At 40.5% G+C, this 27,962-nt stretch overlaps 1 protein-coding gene across 1 annotated transcript in view; it reads right to left on the reverse strand.

Moving 5' to 3' along the window:
• Positions 1-2,033: 2,033 nt before the first annotated feature.
• The window catches only part of GRIN3A (glutamate ionotropic receptor NMDA type subunit 3A), a 71,579-nt gene continuing 45,650 nt past the window's right edge, over positions 2,034-27,962 (reverse strand). Inside the window, exons 5-10 of the mRNA XM_026866500.1 lie at positions 22,237-22,382; positions 20,690-20,805; positions 18,167-18,318; positions 7,068-7,232; positions 6,230-6,303; positions 2,034-2,692 (exon numbers count right to left, since the gene is read on the reverse strand). Of these exons, the coding sequence (XP_026722301.1) occupies positions 2,356-2,692; positions 6,230-6,303; positions 7,068-7,232; positions 18,167-18,318; positions 20,690-20,805; positions 22,237-22,382 (990 nt within the window). The 3' untranslated portion in view covers positions 2,034-2,355. The remainder of the gene's footprint in view (positions 2,693-6,229; positions 6,304-7,067; positions 7,233-18,166; positions 18,319-20,689; positions 20,806-22,236; positions 22,383-27,962) is intronic.

Genomic DNA, 27,962 nt, shown 5'->3' on the forward strand with positions numbered 1-27,962 from the left:
GGCTGTGACAGGTGTGTGATAGTCTCCACCCGATAGAAAGCTATGGCAGTCTTTATTCTGTCTCCTATGAGATCAGGCTGGAGCAATATTTCAATAAGAAAGTAACTGCCAAAACATGTCTTTGTTAGGCAACAATAACTTGGACCTTCTCCCAAAAGTCTTCTAGTTGGTGCTGTGGTAATTTAGAGCAATCCCTATTCTACATTAGACATGGGAGTAGCCCTAAGGTACCCACCAGAAATAAAATTTTTGCTTAACATTTATTAGGTGGTTGACATTTTACTTAAATTTTTGTTTTTAAATGAAGTAATTTGTTGAAAGGTTGGGTGTTTCAATTGGAACTTTGAACCAAACCACTTTTTTATGTTTAAGATAGTAGCATTTTCAATTTTCTTTCAGAAAAAAAATATTTCTGGGATCATGCATGTAGAGATAACAAACTTGATAAACATGCCCATAAAACTGGGATGAAATATTTCTTTTTTAGTGTTTGTCTTAGAACAACGACAAGAGCAGTGTTCATCTGTTCTAACCAAATGATGTTGGAGGTTTTAAGGTACTGCATGTTACACAAATAAAAAGCTCTTTCTGAAAAAACGAGTATCTAAATGAGGGAGGGAGGGTAAGGGAAGGCAACAAAAATAACTTGTGTGACTTGCCTATAGTCATCTAGCTTGTCAGGAGCAAGGAAAGGAGGGACATCCTAGGTTTTTCAGACCTACCTGATACGCAGGGCTCTGGATCCCACTTACCTGTTTCATGTCCTAATTGCTCTTTCCTGCATTACTGACTATATTGAAAGAAACAGATGTATTTGCTGTCCAAAAGCAGAGGCTGAAGCCTGAACAGAGAACAGAATATCAACTCTTGATGTGGCTAATTAAGTCTAGGTATCAATGCTATCAGCTTTTAGTGGTCCATGCAGAGCTTTTTATTTGCAAGTGTTTGTCAAAGGTTAAATGTGCAAAAAGGTAGAATGCCTTTTTTCAAACCCCCAAATACAGTTTCAGATATGCCTGTAGCCTTTAAACCATGCCTGGTGAGAACATCATCCCTGGCAACATTCACACAGGTAGTTGGAGATCCAGAGGGTGTAAAAATTACTTTGGTAATATATCTGTGAAACCAAAGTTAATTCTGACAGTGTTACAGATGTTCTTTTTCCTCTTTAGTATGTGTTGGGAAGTGTTTAAAAATTCATAGAAATCCTGTTTAAATAACACAGTCAGTTGGGTTGATGCAGTATTTATTCAGATGCTTACCCTTCCTTCCCCTCATCATCCAGGTGCGAGGGAGCTTCACTCAGTACATTGCCTTTGAAACCACACCTCTCCTCCTCTTTCACAGTGAGCCCTGGTCCACAGGGAGGCTTTGATGACTCCCTTGGACTTGGGTGGGAGCTTGGTGTCAGAATAAATCATGGATCAGAGCCCCTTTATGTCACTTTGGCTGTGAGCAAGAACCCTATTGTCAATTGAAGACAGAGAATATTAAGGGAGTAGTTTTGCATTGGTAAGTACTTCACCTTTGGCAGTAAATACTGGTTTACAGTACTGCCACCCCTCTCTTCCCCTCATCCTTGCTCTGTGCCACCATGAACCCATCCCCACACATCTGCCGGTGCAGCTGTTTGCGTGGCTTCTCTCTGGGTTGGAGCGAAAGCCAACTAGGGCTCAAAAGCAGACAGAAGTGTTGGGGGTTTTTTTTGCCAAGTTATTTTTAAGCTGGGTGAGTTCCTTTATCACAGTCACAGAGCAGCCACATCTGCATTTGTGCTGACAGAGCTGAGGGAATGGTGTGTACTGGGATTGCCACCAAGAATTTGTCTCATGAAACCACAGCCTGTGCCAGGAGGGAAGGGATTGCCAACACAGAACTAGCACCTGGCATAATGAGGCAACCATAAGGAGCCTTAGCATGAACAGAGACTAGACCCATAAATATCACAACAAAAACATACTAACAAGGAACATGCTTCCAATGAGCAGTTTAAATTTCCTTTTTTTTTTTTTTTTTTTTTTCTTTTTTGATTTAATGCACAGAAAGGGCTAAAAAAGTGGGAACCTCACTGTACTGTTAAGTGGAGGAACCAGGAACCCTTACTGTTTGGATGTTCCTTGTTTCTCCAGTCCCTTGGGAATGGCTGATGTTTGCCAGGAGAATGAGAAACTTGTTATGAAAGGAGGAGGACTCAGGAGGGTGGCAGTGGCTGTGGGCTGCTGCAATTCTGCTCTCATGAGAGCATACTGCGTGCTTTATTTTTGCACCTCTTTCTGGCATTACAAAAGTGTGTTACAAACTTTACAGGGGAATGGGAGCAAGGAAGAAAAGGGAAAAGGGACAAGGTATGCTGGCCTAGGGCTCTGCAGTTCTGTTTGTCCTCTGATACTCTTCCAGCTCTGATTTCCTGTCCATGGCGAGTTGCAGCTCCTGCTTGATGATTTCGATCTGCTTCTCCAGCTCTGTAAGCTCTTGCATCACTGAGGTCCTAGTGATATTGAGAGACTCTGCTTTTCCATTGGTTGTTAAAGAAGCCAGAGTTTCTCTTCTCATCTGTGGTAGGGGAATGTCCTGGTGCTGTTGGATCGTCACCTCATTTTGCCCTTCATCAGTGCAGATATATTTCTTCCGGTGACAGTTGCCCAGATTGGCTGTATTCCACACAGCATGCTGGCTGTTCCCTAAATGGGACCTGAACAGAGATGTGAGAGTTAGTATGGAATGAGAGCCTGCTCCTGTGTGTATGCAACCCTCCTGTGTGAGCTATCCTACTGGAAAAATACGATGCTGCTGTTACAAATTACACAGAAATAGTATTATTTTATTCTTGGAATTATTTTTCTTCAGAAGCACAAATGAACATAAAAGGCCACATTTTTGTGGTTAAACCATAGCAGAGCCTAGAACAGAATCCTAAAATTCATCTTTCCTGAAACTTTTTTTTGTTAGTTATGAAATTACAGGTCCTTTCAACTCCAGGTCAGGAAAATGTAAGTCCTCCTCCAAAGCCTTCTGAAAGCTTTTGTGGTTTCAATGTCCTAAGTTTATTCCAGCATTAGTTCTTTGTGTGTTAGTACTGTGTGTTAGCTTAGGCATTTGCTCTTATGGAGGAACAAAGAGGTTGCCTAGAGTTGGTGTGGAGAGATGAAGGGGAAGGTGTGCCCTTTGGACTTGAAGTCTTGTGTAGTAGCTGCTTGTGCTCTGGGGGATGGACAGGATGATGTGATATATCCAAACCTTGCCAGGGACAGACATGAGCTTCCTGACAGAACAAACAGAACTTGGAGTTTTTATGCTGAGGGAGAAATGCCCATTTGGGAACTTTTTCAAACACTTAAATGTTTACCTGTGGAAAAGTCTTTCTAAAATATTTTGATTCCAGAGAGTCTTTTTTTCTCTTTCTTCGAACTTTACTCTGCATCCCTCTGAAATCAGGGCATTTCCCAAGTTTCTTCCTGAACAGAGGTGTACCCTGTGTCCTCTGCTCTCCGACTGGAGCATAAGGAAGCACAAGAGTTTGCTCTTGTGGGAGAGCAGCTTGTCTTTCCTATATACTTTCCTTTTTGGATAGATCTGCATGCATTCGTTTTACAAACTCAGTTTGAAACTCTGAAGTAGTTGCTCTTAAAACTGTTCCATCATAGGGGCCTTCTGTAGGTATCCTTGGACAAAATGCCTATTAGTGTGAGCTACCAATTATCAGGTTGAAGAAGAGGAGTAACATTTCAGGATTGGGATTGCTGAAAACAATAGGTTTCAGAAGGAGTCTGGAGTTGAGAGTAGATACTCTTCTCACCTGCCTGCAGAGAAGGAAGCTGGGAAGTGGACATTTCTTTAGAGGAGGTGGTGATCAGGAGTGTTTTCAGAAAGATGGGATGGCAGACAAGGGAGGAGGGGAGTCTTTAGGCAGGAGTGGCAGCCCCAGCCAGGGTCACACTCCAGAGGGTTCAGGGAACTGTAGCCAGGACATGTATGTAGGGTTGTTTATTTTTGTGTAGATCAGTGATTTTGTCATAGTTCAAAATAAAAGGAAGAGTCCTTGTGCTAAACTGTATGTGTGTGTTGCAATTAAGTTAATCTCCCAAAGAGGTGAAAAATAAAGTGCCTCTTAAGCATGTTTCAGACAGGGAATAGGATTAGCCTGGGCAAGTAGAAACTGACAAAGCATTTCCAGGGCCAAGAGCAGAAGGCCACCACACTGCATTTCCACACAGACAAAAAAGGCCAAGTAAGAACTACTGACAAGGGGCTGTGATGCCCAAAGCTGATTCCCTGATGTGTAGCTCTGGCCCATGGTTCCCACAGCCAGGGCGACCAACTTGCCTTGGAGCAGAAGTACCTGCCTTGTAAGAACCTGCAGCCCTTTGTTTTGTAAATATTTCTCAGAGTCATATCATTAATCCATAATTTCTGATACATTTTTCTTTCCTCTTGTAAATCAAAACACATCTTTTTGATAAAGTGCTAGTAACTGACATAGCTTCTGCTACTGCTGGCAGTGGCGCTTTTGTCTGGGGGTCTGGGCAGGTGGTTTTAACAAAGGCCAGAGTCCACAGTTAACACACAAGTTTCATCAAGTAAACAAAACTCTTTACAATTTGGCTACTGATGCTGAGCAGCTCAGCTAGTTTTTGGATAGGACCTGTAAAAACCAGTGGATTTTCTTCCCTGAGGAAAAGAGCAGTAGCATAATACAAATTCTTTCCACCTCTTTTCTGTATCTTCATGCTTTTAATAATTCCACAGTCCCCAGCAGGAATAAAAGAAAGTGTAATAATAGAATTGATTTAAGAGTCCTGGGTGGTACCTTGACACATCAGTGGCAGCGTTCACGATAAGCTAGGCAATGTGTTGTTAGGTGTCTTAGAGTTAAAGTCACCATAAATCTGTACAAACAGCAACTCAGACCACGAGAAGAGCAAGGGCAGTGAGCGGGTATGGATGCACACACACATGGGCTGGATGCTGTATGGGCAGAAGTTACTGGGCAGCAGCACATCTTCATTCTCAATGTTGAAAGAGTATTTGTGTGGTTCTTTTCTTAAGCCATTATCTGTGGGGCTTATGGCCATCTCCTTGTGTTACAAAATTTTTGCACTGCTCAGTATCTAGCAAATTCACCTGGTGCTTTTTGTATCATCAGATATAGAGAGCCCTCTCTTCTGGAAGACTTGCCCTCATGCTGAGTTAGCACCTGAGGTTGTGGGAGTGTGAATGCTACCACTCAGTGAGGAGGGTGTACCAGGAGGAAATGTTTTGCACCAGTCAGCTCCTGGCACTGCTGTTCCAAGAGAAAAAGTGAGGAATTGTTGTGTACAAGGAGGATCCACACTATGGGATTTTGTGGGACAATAAGATGAAGGAACAAACAGAGGAAATCAGTTGCATGAGCTTTTATATACTTGTTTGTATATAGGCAGTCTGGAAGCTTACAGATGTTTACTTCTTACATTTGCTGCTATTAGTGCAGAAATAACAAACTAAACACAATATGTATTTATATATGTAGGTTTCAGTCATGTCAAGTATCAAGCAACAGCCTGGAAGACATTTTTTTTCTATAGTCTGGCTGAACTTAAGCAATATTGTTGCCCGTGTCTTTGAAAAGTGCACTAATAGTTTTGAATTACTGAGAAAATATATAGTTTTAAAAAAATGCCTTGTGTTCCTGGTACCTATAGATAAGATTGTCTCCTCTTCAGAAGAGACAGGGTATGAAAACAAGGCAAGGTTGTTACCTGCTTTTTTCCATCAACAGTTGAGACAAAGATTTCTGAAAGGATTGCGTTTTCCTCTTCTAAGCTTTCTTATTTATCATTCTAAAAAGAAAGCTGAAGTTTTTAACATATATACTGCCTGACCTCTCATTCACTGTGAAGCTCTCTCAGGGTCCTAGTTATTTACCACTGCTTTAGTATGTGAGTAGTTAATTACCTAAAAACAAGGGCAATGGACTTAAATAAAAAACATTCAAAGCCTGTCTTTAGAATCGGGGTGCTTTTATTAGCTGTAGGTGAAATCATGAAAGAACAGAATTTCTAGATTTAATACTTTCTACTGGAAATTATTAATTCCTTCCTGCCTCCCTCCCTTGTCACTACTGTTTACTCTTTTTTTGTTCCTTTATCTTCAGGGTGTATTCGATCCATCAGTAGATATCCAGACACAACATATTTAATTTCAAAGTAATTTTTATAGTTTGTTTTTTAAGGCATGAAAAACCTCCTACCTCTTTTCTACTCGTTTTGTCTTAGGCTGGCATTTGTCCTCAATAAATGAACTGTTCAGAGCACGATGTAATCTCTAGAGGGAAAAAAAGAAAATAAATTAGTATAGGGAAGATTACGAATAGCTCCATAAATAGGTAAACAATTTGGGCTTTGTGTGATGGACTTGTGCATAAATTACTTTGCATGTTCAAGGATACGAGCAATGTCTGTGCCTTGTCATTACAACAGATTTATTTTCCTGTGGTTTCCCAAGGAAGGGCAACTTAAAAGGTTGGTCAATAGTCTGCAAACAATTCTTGGTGTTAAAATTCCTCAGAAAAGAAGTGGACCTTGGCAAACTTCATTACTTTCTAAAAGATCTCTCTCACTATACTGTTTTAAAGCCACAGAAGCTCTTCCTTTTTCTGCCTTTTGCTGCAAAGTAACCTCTTCCTTTAGAGCAAACACCCAGAGCAATTTTCTTCCACTATTTTCCCTAGAATAATGAAGGAAGTTACTCAGCACTTCCTGCATGCATCAGAAATTTGGGAACCTGTAACAGTGAGATAAAATGTTCAGGGTAACAACACTGTTATTTCTGGTGTCCAAAGCATTTGTAAGGTTACAAGTGCAAATGGAAAGGTCCCTTCCATAGGCTTTGCGAATGTAGTGGAACTTCAGTGCTTCCTCAGTGCTTCTCACTCCATCATTAAGTTAGCCTCTGCAAATTCCAGAAGCTGCAGACACACTTCAAATGCCAATCATCAGCACTTTTATAAGCTTTTATACCTTGTTCTTGTCCAGGCTTCTTTCTTAATTGGCCACATGACTTTCACTGGGTTACTTCTGAATACCCACCTGACTTGTATGGAGCCAGTACTTCATCTTGGATTTCTTCTTGATTCGTGGTAGGACCAGTCTGTACACAATGTGTTCCCCAATCGTAGTGAGAATGGACAAACCAAACCCAATGCACAACATCACAAAGAGCCCAGAAAAATGCTTGATTCCCATTTGCAGTGTCTGTAAATAAAATCAAAAGGGGAGGTTAATGAAGTAGGCTGTTAGTGTATTTTAACAGATGCTTCTGCTTTCTCATTTGGAAATGTATCTGACTGAATACACAGTGCTGAAGTATTGCAGAATAGTCATACTGTTCACAACAAAGCCCTTCTGTGCTGCAGAAAACTTGGTGTTCAATCAGAGCAAAAGACCTGTCATGGGATTGAGAATCAGCCAAAGACCAGGGAATTTTTTTTCCTTCTGCTGTTTCCCTAATGAGATTAAGTGTTGAACACATACAAGAATCCAGTATTTGTGGAGTCTTTGCATTTGTAAAAGCAAATACTGCTTGACAGAATACAATCAATGAAATGTAGAGCAAGTCCTTCATCAGCAGTGAGTTAAGACCAACTGTTCATATTTTCTGGGAATTAATCATTAACTTCTCCTTTTTATGCTTTACCCTTGATGGAAGGTCACAGAGAAAATGTTTTGAAGTATTAGCACAAATATGGCACCACTCCACTCCCTACATCAACAGGACTGAAGCTGTGTTTGTTAGGAACCCTGACTGCAATTATGAAAAACAGGAACAGGAACTTTGTTCTGCCGACCCACCCTTTTCATATAGGGTGGGAAGACTTTAATTAATTTGCATCTTTTACTGGCATTAATCATGTCTGAAGACCAAGAAACCATGTTCAACAAGCAGTCCGTACTACAAACACCTGCATCTCAATGGGTGGATCAGCTTTGCATGTTATGTATACTCTTAGTATCTTTATTCTCATCCCTCCATGACTCAGTTATGAGTTGATCAATAACTAAAATCTCTTTCTAATAACTACTGCCCACAGATTACATTGGAAATATTTCAAAGAATACAAGTTCTGCTTATGCTTTTCTATTAGAGACTGTTACTCCCCAAGTCAGGTAAAAAAAAAGGCACAGAAAATTGCTTGGGTAGGGTTGTATGTCAGGAGATGGTACCTCAGATGTTATGACCCTGGAAAATTGACCTGTGTGTTCCTTCAGATTGTTAGTTTGGTGGGTGGGTGGTGATGGAGATTGTGCTTTATTATGACAGCTCTGTAATCCAGAAAAGAAGCTGGATTTAGTTGAAAGATAAATCACAGAATGTTTGAAAAATCTTGTTATGGGGTCATTTTAAGCCAAAGAGTTGAGTTTGCTGAAGTTGAAGGCTTGGAAGTCCCTTTGTGTACTTTCATTGGGCAATTGTGGGCAGTATTTCCCTCTTCTGGTTTTCATATTTGATTTCTGTTCTTTAAAACACAGATGAGAAAGCATATCACATATTTTTAACAAGAACAGAGCTTCAGCAATCTTACCAGAGTGAGAACTTTTGCATGTGGCACTGGCAATGAACTCTTATTTCAGGGGTTCTCTGCCAAAATCAACCTGCTTGCCCTGAAGTGCACTAAGCAGAATTTTTGGGAAGAGAATTTTTGTACAAGTGAATAAACACTTCAAGGGTGTTGAAAGGTATAATGGGGGTGTAAAAGCAATCTCTAAAGAAACTTACTGCAGCCTGGAAAGTGGAAAACCACAGTAGAGTGATTCTGAGGTAGAAGGGTGTCAGAGTCTTGGCACGAGAGTCTTCTGATGCTGAGAGTGTATCAGTCCAACCTAGAAGCAAAACTACCCTCTCAGCATTGGAATTTCTAATTGACAGGAGCCTGTTGTTCCATACTGTGTCCTTCCAGTTATAGAAGTAGGATGGCAACACAAAAATCACAGGTGGTAGCACTTTAAACCACTCAAAACCCAAAGTGTTTGACTGGAGGTTTGTGTACCTGGCCCATTTTTTTTAATGAGCAATGAAGCCCAACTTTTAGTCTACATAGCATAAAAGCAGAATGAGGCCCAATATCTGACCTTTTTGTCAGAGGTCTTTAGAGCCAAGGCCTCAGTATGATACATCTCTGAATTCAGCACATGAAAGTATCTGTAAGAAGCAAGAAGACTGCTATCGTACTAGCTGAATATACTGGTTAAATGTGCTTTTGCTAATTCTTCAAGAAGTATTAATGCAAATCACCTGCTTCCCAAGAAGGATGTTCAAAGGCAAGTATGAAACAACTCAGAGATATAGAGTTAAGAGTAAATATAAATTGAATAAGAAATAGAATACAGGTGGGCATTGCCATAAACTCCTTCAGTGGCAGGAACCTGCGAATCACCTGGGTGAAAGGCCTTTTGCTTAGCTACCTTGAGAAGTAATGCACAAGTCCCCAAAGGCAGAGGACATCAGTGGGGAGGTGTGATCTGCTACTGTTAGTTTGCTGTATGATAGGGAGCATTTATATTGCTCTGAGATTAGGAACTAGGTTTAATGGAATATGATAAAACTCTAGCCATTCAACATAACAATAAAAAAAGGCACACAGTGGCAACTGCAGTGGGGATTCCTGCATGCGTGAGAGGCCTCCCCCAATTTGAGGTCAATGTTTGATGCCACTCTAGTACTGGTGCAGAGAGAACACTTGGCCAGCTCCTTACATGAAAAATAGCTCCCTCATCTTCAAGTAACACTGCTCTGATTTATGCTGATCAGGGTCTGGCTCATTGTTCTGTCAGCTCTGCAGAATAGTTTTCTACCTTCCCTGGAAACAGGTGAAAGAAATTTCAGCACTAGCAGCTCTGATGTGTTTTTCACTTGTAATGGATAGCTTTTGAAATTGTCCCAAACAAGCTATCTTTTCCTAGGAAAGACAATGCCAAAACAAATCATCAGTAATATTTCATCTAGCAATAAAGAAGATAATGCATTGAAAATGCTGCCTGGTAAAGGCTGCGCAACAGAGGAAAATTTCTGAGACTAAATTAAGTGGGGAAACTAGGTAGGGGAGAAATAATTAGCACAGTGTGTCTTACAGTGTATGGAGTGATTATTTATAGCAATATCAGCACATTTACATACCACTGTAAAAAGGCAATTTATCAGCTGTTCATAATTACTGTAGACACACACATGCTAAGTAATAAGGGAAACCATCTAATAGAGGCACCTCTCATTTTCACAGCTTCATGCTGATTGGTATCAGAACAGCAAACTCTAATGCTTATTTTGTAGTTTATGTATTTTTAGGTGCATATGTAGAAGAAACTGGACTCTGTATCACTACTTTCTGCTGAAGTAGGGTTCAGATGTGTGTGTGTTAGGTTTTTGTTGGCAATAGAAGACCAACTGATTACTTTCTCTACTGCAATATCTTTATTTTTGTTTAAAGGAATAAAAGCCCATCAAGTGGTGTGTTCTCTATTAACCCAGGATAAAAATACAGTCCTTGCTACAACTTTGTAATCATAAATTCAGGAGGTAGCTCTCTGCATTTTAGAAGAAGAAACTCAATTATGCCCATGTGCTGACTCTGAAGCAATAAGCAACCATAGTCAATCCTGTGACGATTACAGCTAATGGGTGCTAAGCTCTACACTGGCAACAGCCTCCAAGTTATTTGCCACTTGCAAATTGGGAAATTGCTGAAAACCAACAAATACAAGAGCAGAAGTAGAGGTATCTGCTTTTTTTATATATCCTCGGAGAGACGTTTCTAATTTATCAACCCATATCTACAATTGCTACCTAAACATTTCCTGCTGTCTCCTCTGTAGTTACATGATTTCTCTTTGGGCCCTGAATAGAAGGAAGGGATGCAGAGAAGAGCATTTGATATTTGTGACCTTCTTGAAGGGGGGAGCAGAGACAAAAACTAGCACTTGGTGATTTCATTACTGTATTTCACAGGAAAATCTCCTGCTTTACTCCCTACTGCAAGAGACTGTACATGTTTTACTTTCCCTGGTTGTACTGAGAGCAGTGAATAAGCCATAAAAATACATATATGGTCCAGTTTTGACCAGTTAGAAGCCTGTAAAGATTTTTGTGGATACTGTGGATACAATACAAGTTGGCAGCGCAGGTACTGGTGCTACACACTGCTGAACCTAAACACTAAACAGGGACATCACGTGTATATTAGCTATAATAATAAGCTATCCTTTTTGATAGCATGTTCCCTGCAAGGATTTTAAAAAGCTCTGCTGAGATCAGGAAGTTAAATTTTGCAGCACCTCTGTGGAGAAGGAATTCTTTCCAGCTTTACTAGGGATAAATGAAGGGCAGATTTCTAAACACGTTTTAGCATCTCAGTAGGTCTGCAAAATCCTATGGATGCTGATGTTTGCATTTAGGTAACTAAACTATGAAAACCTGTCCCTCTCTTCAGACTGTGGCATTTCTTGTAGCTGCAGAGAAACATTTATTTATTTATTATTTGTTCTTATGGCTTTTTTATGCTCTCAAAGAAGTGGCAGCATTGAATATATATTTATATTCATATTAAATATATATATTATATTAAATATATATAACATATTTAATCTCTTTAGGGAGATTAACAAAGATCAGTGATTGTGGCTTTAGGGTTCCAAGTGCCAAATTTTAAGATACTGTAAATCATTGTCTTGCATTAGCAGGAGAAGTTGCTTTCCTGTCTTCTTGTGAGGACTTTTGCACAGATCTGGAAAAATACTCCCCTTTTGTAATAAATCTTTTTCTTTCAACTCATCCATTTTCTGAGCCCTGTCCACAGTGGGAAGAAAAACAATACACATATCATCCAAATTAAGTACTGAGAAGATGTTTGCTTCTGTGTATCACTGGCTGTTGAACTGGGAATAACAGCTTTGTCTTCTCAGAGAATGAACTATTCTTTTTTTTTTTTTTTTCCCCCAGTTTTGGCAGGTGAATCTAAATCTGTTACTCATTTTCAGGACACTCAAAACATGATTCTCCTGACTCTGATGTCAGACTCAATACTCATATACTCTTTTCTTCAGGACCATTGTGTAAAGTATTTTTTACCCCAGGGCAAGTCCAGATGCCACTGCCTGTTCCCACACTGGGACAATCCCTTTGCAATGTGTTTGTCACTTTGTGATACCCTTCTTCATAATGTTCCCAGTCCTCCAGTGGGCAAGGGCTGACTCTCCTCCCCAGACAGCATACATAGAGACTGAGCAAACTCTCCTGGCAGCAAAATCTTTGTTCCTGTTGTGTTTGTTTTTCAGGCACTGGTAACAAGGTACTGTGAAAGGTGACTGATGGGCAGCTTTTATTTATGAGCTGCTTTATTTGTGGAGGGGTCTGCATGGCCTTCCCTTAACACATGGAGTATACCAGAGACAAACATAAAAAACAGAGCTTCAATGTAATGGCTAGAAAACTGACTGTAGAGTTGTCAGATGATTGGTATAATAGAAAAGGAAATTAACTTTTGACTTTTGAGGAGACTAGGCAAAACTCAGAGCAAAAGGCACAATTTGATGGATGACAACTTGATAAAATCATGGCAAGATGAATGAGGCACTGTCTGTGCATCCCAGGTGATGCCAAGGCCAAAGATCACCAATTCAGGCACAAGCTATGGCAGGTCAAGTCTGAGCAAGTTCCGTCAAAGACTCCAGAGAGGAGCCATCAGTGGATCCCACCACTGATGAGAGGAGAGGATGAAAGGACTTCGTTTTCGCTGTGTGCCTGGTCTGGGTCAGGTGGAAGCCCATGGTCAATGATCAATCCCCACCATTAGCACCTCTTCCTCAGGCACTGGCAGGGGTTGCGTGGCACTGTGCCCTCCCCAGTGTCACCACCCGTGGAAAGTATTGGGTCTGCACTAACAGAGTCAGTTTGGGCTGCCATTGTTTCTGCATATATTGTTACGGTCAATGTCAGTTAGATACTGTTTGTGTGAAGCATCAGTAAGCTGTTGATATTAATAGCTGGGATACCGTTACATAACAATATATAATTTTTTTATTCCATGTATTTGTTGCTATCTGACTGAACTTCCAGTCTATGTACAAATCAGTCTCTTAAGTTCTAGAACTTCAATTGTTCTGTGACACTTGGAATAGAGAATATGTAAGCCTCTCAAGTGAAATAGAAGATACAGTTTCAACAATAACATTTTTAAAAATGTAGCTTAAAAGCTATGCAACAGTCTGTAGGCACAGTTAGCTTTCCCCAAAGTCTGACTGCTCCCTGGATCACGAGTGGCCAGCACATCTCCTCTACACCCTGCCCTGATCATTACTGTCTGGTCTAAACAGTCAAAACCTCTGCTAATTGACAGGCAACTTGCCTGTTCAGGCCATCCACCCTGCCTGCTGTCACAGTGGCTTAGTGCCACAGCTGTTCTGCTGCCATAAGTAAAATGTTGCAAACCTGCCAATTCACTGTATATTTTGGTTCCCAAAAATGCCACACAAAGAATTTGCAGTCTCCCCTGAGTCTGGATGGAAATAATGTGCTGGAGGGGAAAGTCCTAGGAGTCTGACTCCTGCTGAAGTGGTATTCATGAGAATAACAGTAGGGCAGAGGAAGGGCTACATGTATGGTATGCAAACTGAAAACAAATGACATGGATTATGTCCAGATGTAATATGTGCAAATATAACTCTGTCAACCCCACTTCTCTCCTGCACCATGCTCTGCCCTAAATAGGGACTTAGCAAATTTACAGCAGAGGAATTTCCTTGAGACTAGAATATGGCAGTTTTAAATTGCTTGAGTACTCAAGCGATATTGCTAGTGACTAGCAATCAGCAAGAACAGCCACTGGTACCAACAATTACTTGTGGTGAAGAGGGTAAGATGCAATTCACTGCAGCAATTCATTCCAAGTCTGAGTTAGCTGCATCCCCCATGAATGACCCAATGGGTACTGGCGAGAGTAAGATGCCTTGGGCAAGTGCTTTTGCTGAGAGGTTCATACAAAATAGTGGAGTCAAGCCCTACTGGCCTCTGCACTTTCAAACTCATCTTTATTTGGTTTCTCAGCTTGAGGAGTCACTGCAATTTTCCAGTCCCAGTCTGAATCATACCTTTCCAAGACAACTTTGTTTTCAAATGCAATTTAGAATGCGCGAAGTACTGCCAGATAGAGAGAGATGGAAAGAGCTAGCAGTGAGTTCTGCCACAGGAAATATAATTTCCCAGTGTAAGATTAGGAAAAAATGATGAGTAGGAAGATGAAACTCAAAACAAATCTAAAGAAAAATTAACCTCCATGGGCAGGAGTGGCAGGTGGATAAGAATCAGGTACAGCCTAAAGAGGTAATGACAAAAAAGGAAGATGGGTATTTCCCCATTTAAAGGCTATAGCGATCAGTATTTCACCTACGTATATTCCCATTTTTGAGTCATTATTCCTGGTCAACAGGTGCAGTGTGTCACAGACCAAATTTATCAAAAGACATAGAAAAACACCAAGCCTTACTCTAGCTACCAAAAGGCAATTGCTGGGTCTTAGTTTGATATATAATCCATGTAAATGACTACTCACTTGGAAGCTTAGACTTTTTTGAAAATTAATTATCTGCGTATGTGTTGAACATTGTCCACACTTCAGTGAATCTGTTGAGTGTTACTGTGACTGACTGAAGAGTATTAAATAACACAGATTTTTGGGCTGTACAGGAGTAAAAGATACAAAATGTTATAAAGATAAGAATATTTCCTGTGCTTCTTGATGTAATAATGGGGAAACTATGCTTTAAGGCGTGTCTGTTGCCTGGCCCTGTTCAGCTTAGTGAAGTTGCCCCAGGTGTGAAACTGCTGGTTCTGAAACCTGGAAATTCTTGACAAAGAGGAGTAGATGGAGGGCATGTTCATGGGAGATGCAGTGAAGTAGAATAATTCAGGAAAAGGAAGGTCTGGACTTAGCAGAGCTTACCCCACAATGGTACAGCCTTACAAGTGGTCTTTTGTTTCCACTCACTCTGACTGCATAAGGCCTTTGAGTAGGTGTGGATTTGTTCAAAGACAAAGCCTCTGAGTGATTTTTTGGAGTCCTTCCATTCATAAAATCATCTAGGTTGGAAAAGACCTTGAAGATCATCGAGTCCAACCATTAACCTCACACTGACAGTTCCCAACTACACCAGATCCCTCAGTGCTATGTCGATCCTACTCTTAAACACCTCCAGGGATGGGGAATCCACCACCTCCCTGGGCAGCCCATTCCAACACCCAACAACCCGTTCTGGAAAGAAATGCTTCCTAACATCCAGTCTAAACCCTCCCTGGCACAACTTGAGGCCATTAACACTGGTTACTCGGTTAAAGAGACTCATCCCCACCTGAACCAGCTTGCTGGACTTTGGCCTCTGGAGAAGAACTGAGTTATGCATGTTGGGTTAGTACAATTGAAGATCAAAAAAGGGCTACAGTCAGATAACCTGACTAAAAGAAAAGCAGCTAGACTTGCCTTCCCTTCTGTCCATCACATGGAGGTTACACTCAAAAGACTGAATTACTTTAAAGTACAGCATGTCTTCCAGTTGTGATCCCATGCTTAAAACCTATTCAAAACTAAGAAAAAAGGAATTTCATGGGACTATTAACATGACATAATCAGAATTTCAGACTGGCATAGCTTTTTTCCCACCTCCTCTCCCTTTGCTGGCAGGCCTTGAGGAATCTTTGAGTAATTAAACCATGTCATTGTTTTTTCATGCCATGAAGGGAAGTTTAAGGCTGACCTGGAAACCAGTGACTCTTAGTATTGTGTCACTTGAACATGAAGGGGTTAATAAAAATCTAGGAAGCAAAAGAACTGGGTTTGCCTCAGAGATAATGTACAAGCAAAAGCTGTTCAGGAAAATGGTATGGTCTTCCCTCGTATTTTTAAATTGCAAGGGGCTGTCAGAAGAGTAACTGTAAAAATGACATGCTGCCTATCAGATTTTTTCTCTCCAGTTTGAATGCAAGGTTTACTCTATCTTTGCTCATGTTTGCTTTTCTTCACAAGAAGACAAATCCAATTGGTTTTATAATATGCCTTTTGCAGTTTGTCCAGCCAGGGCTCATCTTTACTACTGTATTTACTATGGCAGAAAAAAAGTTCCTTTTTCTTTAGACAGTCTTGAGATCCTAAGGCTTAGAGCAGTGATCTCCAGACTTTTTTGATCATGCACCTTTATCAGTAATTTTTTGAGCATGCACTCCCATATATCTATATTTATTTAATCATATATATATATATATATATGTATTACTGCAGTTCTAATATTTTCTTCCTGCAACCCAAAGATTGTCTCATTGCACCCCTAGGGGCTGTATGCATCTCACTCTAAAGACCACTGGCTTAAAGGAGGAAATACATATTTTTGGAGAAAACCAGCTCTAAATAAACCCGTATTTTTAAACTGGAATATGTTTAGAATCGATTCTGTGTCTTAGCTATTTCTCTAGGAATACAGATCCCTGGATACAGCTACTGGAGTAAGATTCTCATGATGAGAGGAAGTTCCTTGTGTCTCATCACTGGGGAATTATTAAGAAAGTAGGTTTGTCTCTGCTATAAGAGTTTTCAGTTTTAAGACAGTTGTGGTAATTAATACCATTACCATCTGATAATTTTCCTGAGATCTAAATCAAAGGATTGTGTTAAAATGTAGAGTAACAAGAGGTCACTGAATAAAGTGCTTGTCAGGAACAGATATGTCAGCTACATTAAAAAGAAAATTCCCCGGGTACATGTCTTGTTAGATGATAATATAATCTTCAGATAAGCTAGATCAGAATAGCAGTGAATGCACACTTTTGTTTTAATATGTGTTTTAAATTCCTGTGTTGAATTTATCACAAAAAAAAAGAGAAAAAATTGAGAAGTTGAATTAAAAAAAAAAATTTATTCTATGAATGTCTGGTGTTAAAATACAATTTAATCCATATTGACGTGATCTTAATGAAAAAGTCTAAAATGTAGTAAAAGATGCAGAAATACCTCAACAACCTATGCATTAAAAATTCAATTAAAAAAATTCAATTAAATAATTCTTATCTCTAAAAAAATGCTAGCTTTCTAGTGAATTAGTCAGCAGTCAGAGGTTTGCAGACAAGACACTGAGGTGACCACTGAAGAGTGGCAGTCAGAGCCCTAGGAAACTGGGCTTCTCTTTCAGGGGAGAATGGCCATGCTACCACTTCCTGGGGAACATGTAGGGTTGGTTTGGTATTTGGCTGAATGCTCTGAGGAGATATCATATTTCTAGCTATGTGTTTTGTACCACTGAGAATATATAACCTGTGTCTTTTGGAAGACCTTGAGCTAAAAGTGTATGCTCTAAGCTTCAGGCATGCTGGGTCTTTTGGTTCCTCAGTACTTTATCTTTTTTTTACTTGACAGTCTAGGAAACTTGATGAAAAACTGCTATTCTGATAAGAGGAGTCTTTTTCTCATAAATAATGGCCTATGTCTTCAGCTGCCACAGCCAGTGTAACTCCTCTGATTTGATACCAGGACATAAATCCATGGAGATTTACTTCTAGTTCCTGTAGATCTTCTTAGATGTGAGACCTGATTTTCTTCTGTTCTTAACATATCTTAAGGGACCATTCTGTGGCGAAATCCTACCTTTGGTACAAGTAGCTGCCACCCATGTTAGGAATTGGTCAGGGTTATATCAGAAATTTGGAATGTACTAAATTCCTACTTTCTCTATTTCTTTTGCTCTTGTTGGTCTCTCTGTTAGCTGTTTTAGCTACCACTCCCATGTAAGATGGTTCAGAATCATGGAAGATCCTGTAGACAGTGATACACATAATTGACTGGAATCAGATAGATCTGTGGTGCAGTGTGCCAGGTCTCTTTTTAAATGCTATGTTGCATGCCCTGTTCATCTGCAAAAATGCTCTCTGATGCATGCACTGCATGCCTAACTTAGCTGCACAGTCTTGCTTATGTTTTTCTTGTGCTCCTATCTGGACACTGCTGGTCTTAGCATCTCTTGCTTTTGAAGCCTCATGCCTTCCTTCAGCTGCAGCCCATCTCTGTCATGGGTGTACATCTACTGCACACTGTGAACACGAGGGAAAAATCAGCAACTTGAGCAAATCCTCATTTACATGACCCAATTTCATTGCTTACCTCTGTGACAGCAAAGCTTCTTTTCCCACATGGAACAACCTTGTACCATTTGTCGTGCAGAACATCCATGAAACCATGGGACTTGTACTGGCTTATCAGTTCAGAGATGTTTGAGGTGAGAGGAGAGTTGGGGGGAAGACCAATACCATATCCTAGAAGGAAAAACAGTACAATCATCTCTCTCCTACTTGTTTGCTTTTTGCTAAAGTATGTTCATTTCAGATATAAACTACCAGCATGGCAGCTCAAGTTGGCATTCTGTTTTAGCAAGACAGTTCAAACCTGGATGCTGGCTTACTGTGGATTGAGAATGCTGAGAGATGAGACTTTTTACTGTGCAAAGTAAAGCAGTCGAATACAAACAGGAAATGCAAATTCAAAATTGTTAAGCCACAAAAATATGTAAAATTGGATGTTCAAACACTCAAGATGGAGGTACAGATAGATGAATAAATCTCTTATCTCTATAAACACAGCATTTTTCATGCCCTTTCCAAGGGTTCTTCTTTTTTACCTTGTTTTAGGGGTACAAAAAAAGGCTTGCAAAAGGGCCTTAACATCAAGTAAACCATTCTGTGATCCCTTTACATTTTTAGATCAATGGATGTGACTGTGATGTCATATTTGACATTTTCTTTTTTCCCTATGTATTTTCTGATGAGAAGCTGTGTGAATGTAAATGTACATGGGAGCAGTCTATATTGTTGTTGCACAGCAATTTAAAGCCCAGGAGCTAAGCTGTTCATTCGTGCAGTTCTGCTCTGGCAATGACATGCAAACTTAGATAGTAATAAATACAGGTTTTAGCTACCGTGTCTTCTTTTACCATGTTAAAGTGCTGGTAAAGGACTTAGTGTTAAGTGAAAATGGATTCTGTAACTATAATACGGTCTTTCAGTTTGCAGAATCTATGTGTTTTGACTTTAGAAAAACAAATACAGTTCATGCCTGGAAGACATGCACTTGCTTGCAGAGATGTCCTGCCAGTTGCCTGCAGAGATTCCTTTCTAGTCCACCATGGATTTTTGTTTTTCAGTTCAGAATTCAGAATTTCAGACTGTCTCCTTTAAAAAAAGCCCCACAATGCAGGAAGAAAAAAACCCAAACCCATAAATGTACATGAGTGGTAGATTTGCCATCATAGTGACTTGCTTTTCAATGATGCAGAGTGATGTACTGATATGTGTACCTACAATGCAGTAGCTTCCCTTGCTGCTGATTTTTGTGCATTGTGCCTGTATTTCCACCTGAATATATTTGCTAACACTGAAGGAAGGAGAAGGCTTTCAGAGAAGGCATAGCTAATCTTCATGAATACCATATTTTCAGCATATTTAAGTGTTTTGTAATTAGGTGATATGAAGTCCAGTTACGTAAAAACGTACAGTTTGGGGTTTATTTGTTTTTTCTGTATTGAGATTTGCTTTACTTGATTCAAAGTTGTGGAAGCTGATGGTTTACTTCAGCAGAGCTGACCTTTCTGTAAGTGGAAGATTTATCAGGTTTCGTGCACATGGTGAAACATGCAGCTGCATATACACAAATCCTGCTGCACCTTGAACAGCTCACAGTGTATCTATCCTTCCCAATTACAAAAAGAAAAGAAGAAAATTGATTGCTTTCAGGTCTCTGGTGTGAATTCAGATGAGAGACACTGATGAGGTATGGCAAAAAGGAGCATTCTGCAAAATGCCTAGTGCTGGTGACTTGTAGCTGAAATGATTAAAATGCTTAAGCTTCCTCTGGCCTTCATTTAGAATATTGCCTTCCTCAATCAGGTTTGAACATTTCTGAAGAACGTTGCTTTAATGTGTGATGGAAGTGGCCAGAATGATTGTCTCTGGAGGGGAGAAAGAAGGACCTTCAATCATTTTCACTGGCCATCTATCACAAAAGTGATTCCTGAAATCTAATAGCTGCTGATGTGGTAACCCATGCTATTAGCAGTTTCAGAGGAGCCTTGCTTCCAGGCTGCCTTCTGATCTGTCCTTGCTAACACATCAGGGCTGCCGAAGGCCACGTACCAGGGTAGTCTCCCTTCTTCAATTAGCTACAGATTCAGTGGGAATCTTCAAAATGGGAACTGACCTTTAAAATGGGAACAGTATTTATCTGCTTCAGATGAGAGTGAAAATGTAGAACAGCATTTTGAACATATTTCACTGAGTTTTGAACATGTGTAATGAAAGTGAACCTACAAAAAGCTAGCCTCATTTCAGGACCTACTTTATTCATTGTGAGCAGTGAAATGGACTGTGCCTCCTACTTGTTTGGAGACAGACTGCCTGAGCCCTTTGAATAATTCCTATATAGAGCATGTCAACAGATGGTACAAATCATCTGAAAGTTCAAAAATCACAAAAAAGGGTGAAACTTTTGTTCTGCTTTATCACTGAGAATTTTACCATAATCTTCAAGGGGTCCACAGCTTCACCTGCATACTTTCACTGGGAATACCAAATCACAATAAAGCAAATGCAACACATGAGAAATAGAGCAGTATGATATTAAACTGATTATTACCTTCAATGGCAAAGGGTTTTCCCACAGTTAGAAGCTTGCAGTCAGCATCTATTGACACTTCATAATCTAAGAGTGCTTTATCCATGATGAAGGCATCGAGTTTCTCAGGATCATGCCTATATTCAACATCAAAGTCAGAAACAATCATTTCACAATCTAAGACTCAGTGATGCTCACTGAACATTTATCTATGCAGCTCTCTGGAAGATTACTGAATGAAAACCAAGACCAGGGACTGCTATTTTAACTGCAAACTGATTTATATTTTGAAGAAGGGAATTGTGCATGAAATACAAACTGTGTATCTACAGCAGAACAATGGGCATAGGTTTTACTTTGCTCTCATGAAATACTATGGAATTGAAAGACAGAAAATAGTAAAATATGATAGACTTTGAGTCAATTGAAAGATAGCACAAAGCTTTACTGGAAAAGATCAAAAATTGCTAAAATACCAGTGCTATCTTGGCTTCTTTGTGACGTTAAAGTTATGGTCATGAGAGCAAAAATGCAGGCGGATAACTCATACAAAAGCATTTCTCCTCTTTTCCCCTTGAATATGAGATAATTTCCTTCACCCAGATCAGCTTTTCTCTACATTCAGTTTTTGTGAACACAGAGGACTCAGTTTTACAACATAATCATTTAGGAATAGCACACTTGAATAAAATGATGTTATAAAAGAACAGTTGCAGTGCCTGTTCTCATCTGATCCAGGGACTGCCCCCTCCACTTTTGTCACCTTAAGGGTCCGGGTGCTCTCCTGATGTGAAACGGCATTACTTCATTGATTTCAATGGATTGATTCCAGTTCAACCCAAAGGAACTCCCATGTATCTTAATTATCATTAGGATGGTTCTGGGAAAGATACGTAAACAGGAAACTACTTCTGGTGAAAAATTCTCAGGCCATCTGTTAGGCAACTTCTATGTGTAAAATGAATGAATTATTTCAGGCTTATTATCGCCTCTCCTGTTTTCTGGCAGAGTGAATCAGTTGCGTGACCCCAGATTGTTAGGCACAAATGTCTGAAACACAGAGATACCATGATTCCCTAAAGCAAGAAGACTTGGTGTTTATTATTTTTTACCAGTCTAATGCTTCTTTTATTCATTTTAATGATAAATGCTTAAAGGTTTCTCTCTAAGAACCTTCTCTCCTCCCAGCATGCTGGAGATGCTGAGGAACCTCATTCGCAGCTTTTGCTTGGACTGTGATTTTTTTTCTGAATGCTTCTCACTGCCTGATGAAGGGCTCCCAAGCACAGAAACTTGCCAGGATTTATATGTTGCCCATGCTTGATGGCACTCTAGCAGTTAGTGCAAAGCACTGCTTCCCCTCAAAAGACTCCAGCTGGTGCTATGCTAGCTTGCTCTCCAAGTACCGCTTCCTCCAGGTGATAACATGCTTTCTCCTCTATCTCCCACACTCCTTTCAATGACTGTTTTGTGGGATAAGTGATACTGAAAGTGGGAAACCCATCACCATCTCACCGCTGTGCATTCTAGTCAAGAGACCAGATCTGCTGTTGCACACAAAGGCTCACTTTAGATATGCCACTCCATCCGGGGTTGCAGGGACATTGTACCGTCGCATGTACTCATGCATCTCTGGGAAGCTTTGCCTCACATAATCTTCTGCACTGCTTTCTCGCACGGTTCCAAACCGAAAACCTTGGGATGGGTGGTGGAGCTGAGGAGATGAAATTACATATTAGAGTCATTTGCCTCCTTCACAACTGGTATCTTGGTCTTATGTGTGAACAGTTTATCAGAAATTCTCTGCATTCAGAGACCAGTCTCTGATGTTTTCCTGCAGTCCGCTTTCCGCATCACAGAAAAAGTTTGACAAGACTTACCAGGTGACTGATTAGCCTATTTGTGTACTCTCAGGACTTTCTTCAAATGTGAAAAACATTTCCCTTGAGACACCCTGAACCTCCAAATCCAGGTGTTTATTTGGATTATTTGTCTTTCAGCATTCAGGTACTGTCATGAGAAGCCTCTAGGCTTGCTAGGATTCACTTTCTGGGACGCGAGGCAGCCAGTGAAGGACCCACAATCTGGATTAGTTTTGGCAGAATGTCTTTTACTGACTCCATAAGGATGAGATGTGGTCTTCTGCAGAAGGGTAGCACCACCATTTCATTTCTAGAAGCCAAGACACCATACCATAGGCCGCTGCTGTCTTTTCTGCCATTCTCCACAGCGAAACTATGGACTGAAGTGCTGTGGACACCAGAAAGTCTCCCCTGGCAGTGAGAAGGAGGAAGACCACCCCTCAGCATAGCCCAAGCTGTAAACTTGATTACCAGGTTATGCACACAGAATTTCTGCAGTTCTGTGTCCTTTCCACAGATGGCTCCACCTTCTCTATTAAAGCCCAGAGTAGTTTAGATGTTCACAAGTTTCAGACCTCTGTTTCTAAAGTACCTTCTCTGTCTTTGGAGTATTTAGTGACTCATGGGGAAATTCTCAAATTGCAGTGGAGGTGCCAGGTGGTGTCCTCTATTATGCCAAGCACTTCCTTGAGATGGCCGAGTGTTGCCAATACTCACTGGAAAGCTTTCAGCAATGTACCAGATTCGTAAAAGGTCAAACTTTCAGAGCATGGGAAGGCAAATAAAGCTAAGGCTGAAGTGGTCATGCTCTGTTTACTTTCCAGGAGGCTCATGATTTTCACAGCAGCTTGCAAAGATGATCTCACCACGGCCATGCTCTGCTTTGCAAAGACCAAGCAAAAAGGCACTGTGATGGTCCATCTGTCTATCTGCATTATCATCTACGTAAAACAGAGTGTAGGGCAACACAAAGCCACACAAACAACATTTCTCACCTTTCAATGACCCCATGGATAAAAGAGTATTCCTAGCTTTTTTAAGAATAATAAAAGTAGGATGTAAATGCACAGTCATCTAGTTCAGTCTGAAAAGGAACAGAAAAAGGTCTTTTGGATGGTATTTTGATGTCCTGGAAGGTATGAATATTCTGTAATTCTGGTAATTTTTATCTGGAAAGTGGGCAGGTGCTTTCCACATTGTGCTCTGCTGATCTGGCCCCTGCATTACAAACCAGGAATGAGACCTGCAAGTAGATGCAAGACTGTGGGCATGGAGGGAGTCTTGGCATGTTTTTTGAGGTGTTCTGGTCTGGATAACTATGGGACAAGTAATGCAGGGTGCACCTCTGTACAGAGGTATCCATAGAGCGTGCTGTGCCAGGACTGTGGGTGCAAAGGGAAATGTTCTTGCCTGGAAGTGTGGAAACAGTGTGCAAGTGCCAGAAGACGTAAGTAACAGAAACTTGTGCTGTCACAATACATCATGGAGACTTCCAGCACAATGCTTTAAACCCAAATCTAGGTCCAGTCTCGGGCCACTGAAAATGACAAGCTGAAAGAATGAGCTTGGAGTGGGCTCCATGCACTCTATGTCCCAAGAAGCTACTCATCACAGTCAGTACTATTTTTTTTAGGGTTATTTCTTGTCAGTTTCAGTGGAGAGGCCAAAAAACCTACTGAATCTCAACACAGAACCATACTGCCACCTTCCATGTCAACTTAGGTGCTGTGATATTTGTGGCTCACCTAGTGATGCCCACTGCATTGCAATGTCTGATCTGCAGATAAAGACTACTGATGCCCGACTTCACTGGAAACTATCCCTCACTCAGTTACCAGTCTACATTTAGAAACCCAAGCCTCTGAGAAAGGCTAGTACAAAAAAAAGAGTAAACTGCACCTCCATGCAGATTTCTTCCTCAAGTGCTTTACTGAGGACTCTGATGCTTTGCTTTGTGTTGGGCACACTGTCAAATTTCACCACAAATGAGCCAACATTGGAATATGTATTAGATCAGAAGTCCATCTGGCTTAATACCGTGTCTCTAGCAACACGATATGTCTGGTGGGAAGTCTTAGGAAGTCTATGTAAGGAAGTTATGTAGTGATCCTTTGCATCCTATGCTCTACCTGCTTCTGGCAATCTATGCTTTTTTAAAAGCATAATTATGCGCCTGCAACTTTGTATTTGATGACTCTTGACTCCTTTTATGAAGGATAAATCTTAATAGTGTTGTAATCCTCCATGTCTGTTAGGACTTCTATTTTCTTCTTATTGCTGCTTATTCACATGAGGAAAAGGTTTGCCTGCAGCTATATGAAGAGTGAATTAACAAGGCAAAATGCTGTGGAAGGCAGATAATGGACTACCTGCACTACCTTCACTGCTGATCTACTGAGACTGCTAAGGGTTACTTGCTTCAACAGAAGATAAAAACTTCAGAATGAAAATAAGACTCATCAGTTCTCACTGCTGCTTTCTTACCTTCTGTAGTACTCTCCTGGGAAGATTCTGTGAAAAGACGGAATCCACAAATATCTGTGTCCCAACAGGATAAGTAAATGTCCTAGTCTTCAGACTCTGTCTGAGTCTTGCTGTATTATTCATTTTATTCATTTTTTGTTTCTCATGTTCTGTTTCTTTTGTGTTTCTTATATTTTAAGAGTCCTGTACTGAAGGAGCCTTTCTATTTTCTTTAAAGCAGTAACAGATCCTAATGCCTATGGCTTCAGAGAAATCAGGAAATCTGAAAAATCAGCATGTGAAGAATCAAGAATGGATTATACTTTTTTAAAAAACAGTAATTTGTGAGAAACAGTTACTTGATCTTTTATCAGTAATAGCACATATAAACACTATCTTACTGAGATGAAACAGCTGTCCAAATTATGGGCATTTCTAGTATGTGGAGACTACACTTCTGTGTATATTCTACTGTGTTTTTTTCATTCAAAGCTCTGTCAGTGTGAAATGTGAAAAATCATCAGAAAGCAAGTAATGGGCACTAGGAACTGTTGACACTTTTTATTATCTGTAGTGTACCTAGAGATTTGCTGGCAATTCAAGTATGATTAAGAATAAATGAATGAAATAGCTGCAGATCCATCTCCGGACAGGAGTTTTCTTGGCACTGAGCTTAGAGAACCTTACAAGGTCCCTACAAAATCAGACATCTATAGCTGTAAGAAATCGAAAGAACCAGCGTTTTTTTGACCTAGAGAGAGGCTTTTAGGGGATGGTGAATTCCCAGCTTGACAATTCACTGAACAGTCACTCCTTTTTTTAAAAGCGTCATTGCCTCTGAATATAATTGCTCCTCAGTCAGTAGGCTAACTCTCTACTCCCAAGCAGACTCTCCCATGCAGTGCAAGTGAGCTAAGCATTGCTGCCACACGTGGGACTCATTAGTATTTAGCAAGTAACCAGCCCTTTGAATGTTAGCTAGCAAGGCCACCACAGCAAACTGCAGTGTGATGACCAAGCAGCCGAGTGGAAGAGGTAGGGGAATGCCAACAGCCTGGGCAATGTAACAGTGTGTATATGAATATATATCAATGGAGTAGTTAAAAGCCGATGGTTTTGGGGGGTTAAAAAGCTATTTAGTGTTGCTAGTTAGTGGCTCTCCCAAAAAAAGGTGAAGGCTGTTGAAGCTAACAGTATCATTTTTGCAGTTCAAATACTGGAGATAAGGGATTTCATATTAGTAAACTGAGTATTATATCTGAAGCACTGGTGTATTCCATGAATGGCCATGCTACTTAGGTGCATCCCAAATTTTTAGAACCATCTTCCCAGTGAGAAAGCTGTTGCACACCAAGTTGTGAGACAAGTGGTGACCTTCCATTTGGATATGGCTTAGTATGTGGTGCAAACTCAAGAGATGGTCATGAAAGCCCTTGCAGCAGAAGGATGTAGTGCCAGAAGGAACCAAGTGCTTGTTGTCTTCAATCAGTACTCTGACTTTGCAGGTTCAGGGCTGCAGACTGCTAAGACCAGAGGACCTTGCTGCATAGCTTGGGGGCAGATGTTTCAGGAAGATGACCCACTTTCTGACAACAGAGGTCTTGGGAGGGATGACTAGGAAATACTGCTGGTAAGTGCAGGATGAAGGTACAGGAGAAAGGCTGAAGAATTTTGGAAGTGAGTAGGCTTTCTGGAACTCGGGTACTAATGCTGTCCCTGTGACCTCTAAGGACAATATCTACAGTGGGATGCATGGCCTGTGCCAGGACTTTCAAGAACAAGTCTCACTGTTTAAGAAAACATACCATGGGTAAGAAATCAACAAGGGCTAATGTCTTCTTACCTTGTGTAAGAAAACAAGGGGTAATGTGAATACTTCCAAGTGCTGAGGATGTGAAATGGTTGTTGAGTCACTTGATCACTGAGACAGGGAGGTCACGTAGTGTTAAGGAAACTCAAGAGCTCCACAGAACATCCAGCTTCTCTGACAGCACCAGGAAAAGCTTTGGGACTTCTAAGAGTCTTCTGTACCTTGTATAGCATTGTGCTACTAGACAAATGATGTTTGTGCTGCTTGCTGCCAAAAGCAAATACTGCAGCTACCAGTTCCCTTGGATTGGCACCTTACTTTTTGATTTTCTTGGTTTCTCTCTTTTGTTGTTAAAACATCTGCGTGTAGGAAGTGAAGAACTTGTTTTATTTGGGAAGATGTTGAGAAGAATTGGGCATCTGCATACATCTATGGCTTGGCGTGCCAATTATGCATGAAAATACCAATGTGATAAAACCACAGGAACAGAAACAGGAAAATGCAATCCTGAATGTCAGGGATTTTGCATTACTTGGCACATGCCAGTTTACGTAATATGGTGCCATTGCATTCAGTGCCATCAGCTAGGCTGAGAACACCTAGACTCAGACTTGACAAGACTCAGGCATAGAAATATCCTATGCAAGTTGGGATTTAAAGCTGAAAAAGTATGAGATGCTTCCAGCAGTTAACTCTGACATACTCCAAAGTTGGACTGTTGGTTTTGAGGTCTTTCTAGCAGGTTCTGGCTTCTGTATGATTTTCAGCACTGCAAAGCTAGAGGGTTTGGCTCAAAGACTTTTCCCCCCTTGGTGCCCTGGTTGTTATGTCTACTATCATTTGGAGGTTTGCATCAAACTTGGTTGTCATGTATTTCTGCAGTGTGTAAGAACCCCAGGTATTCACAATATAAATACAGAGAAAATATGTTCTCAGCTCCAAAAAAGCAGGCAAGACAATATTGCCTTCTGGTCCCATGGAATTTGAGCCTGCTGGCAACTGTGAAGAGACAAGGAAGGTCTAAACAGATCAACTGTTGGGAAGGGAAATTACAGCTATTTTCTATAAGCAATGAAGTGACTGAAATCTAGGAAATGCTTTCACAGTACTTGATTGAATGATGGGGTGCACTAACAGCCTCACTGAATCTGATTCAGAA

The sequence above is a fragment of the Athene cunicularia genome, assembly GCF_003259725.1.
Source record: "Athene cunicularia isolate RWA chromosome Z unlocalized genomic scaffold, athCun1 chrZ_part3, whole genome shotgun sequence".
Taxonomy (NCBI): domain Eukaryota; kingdom Metazoa; phylum Chordata; class Aves; order Strigiformes; family Strigidae; genus Athene; species Athene cunicularia.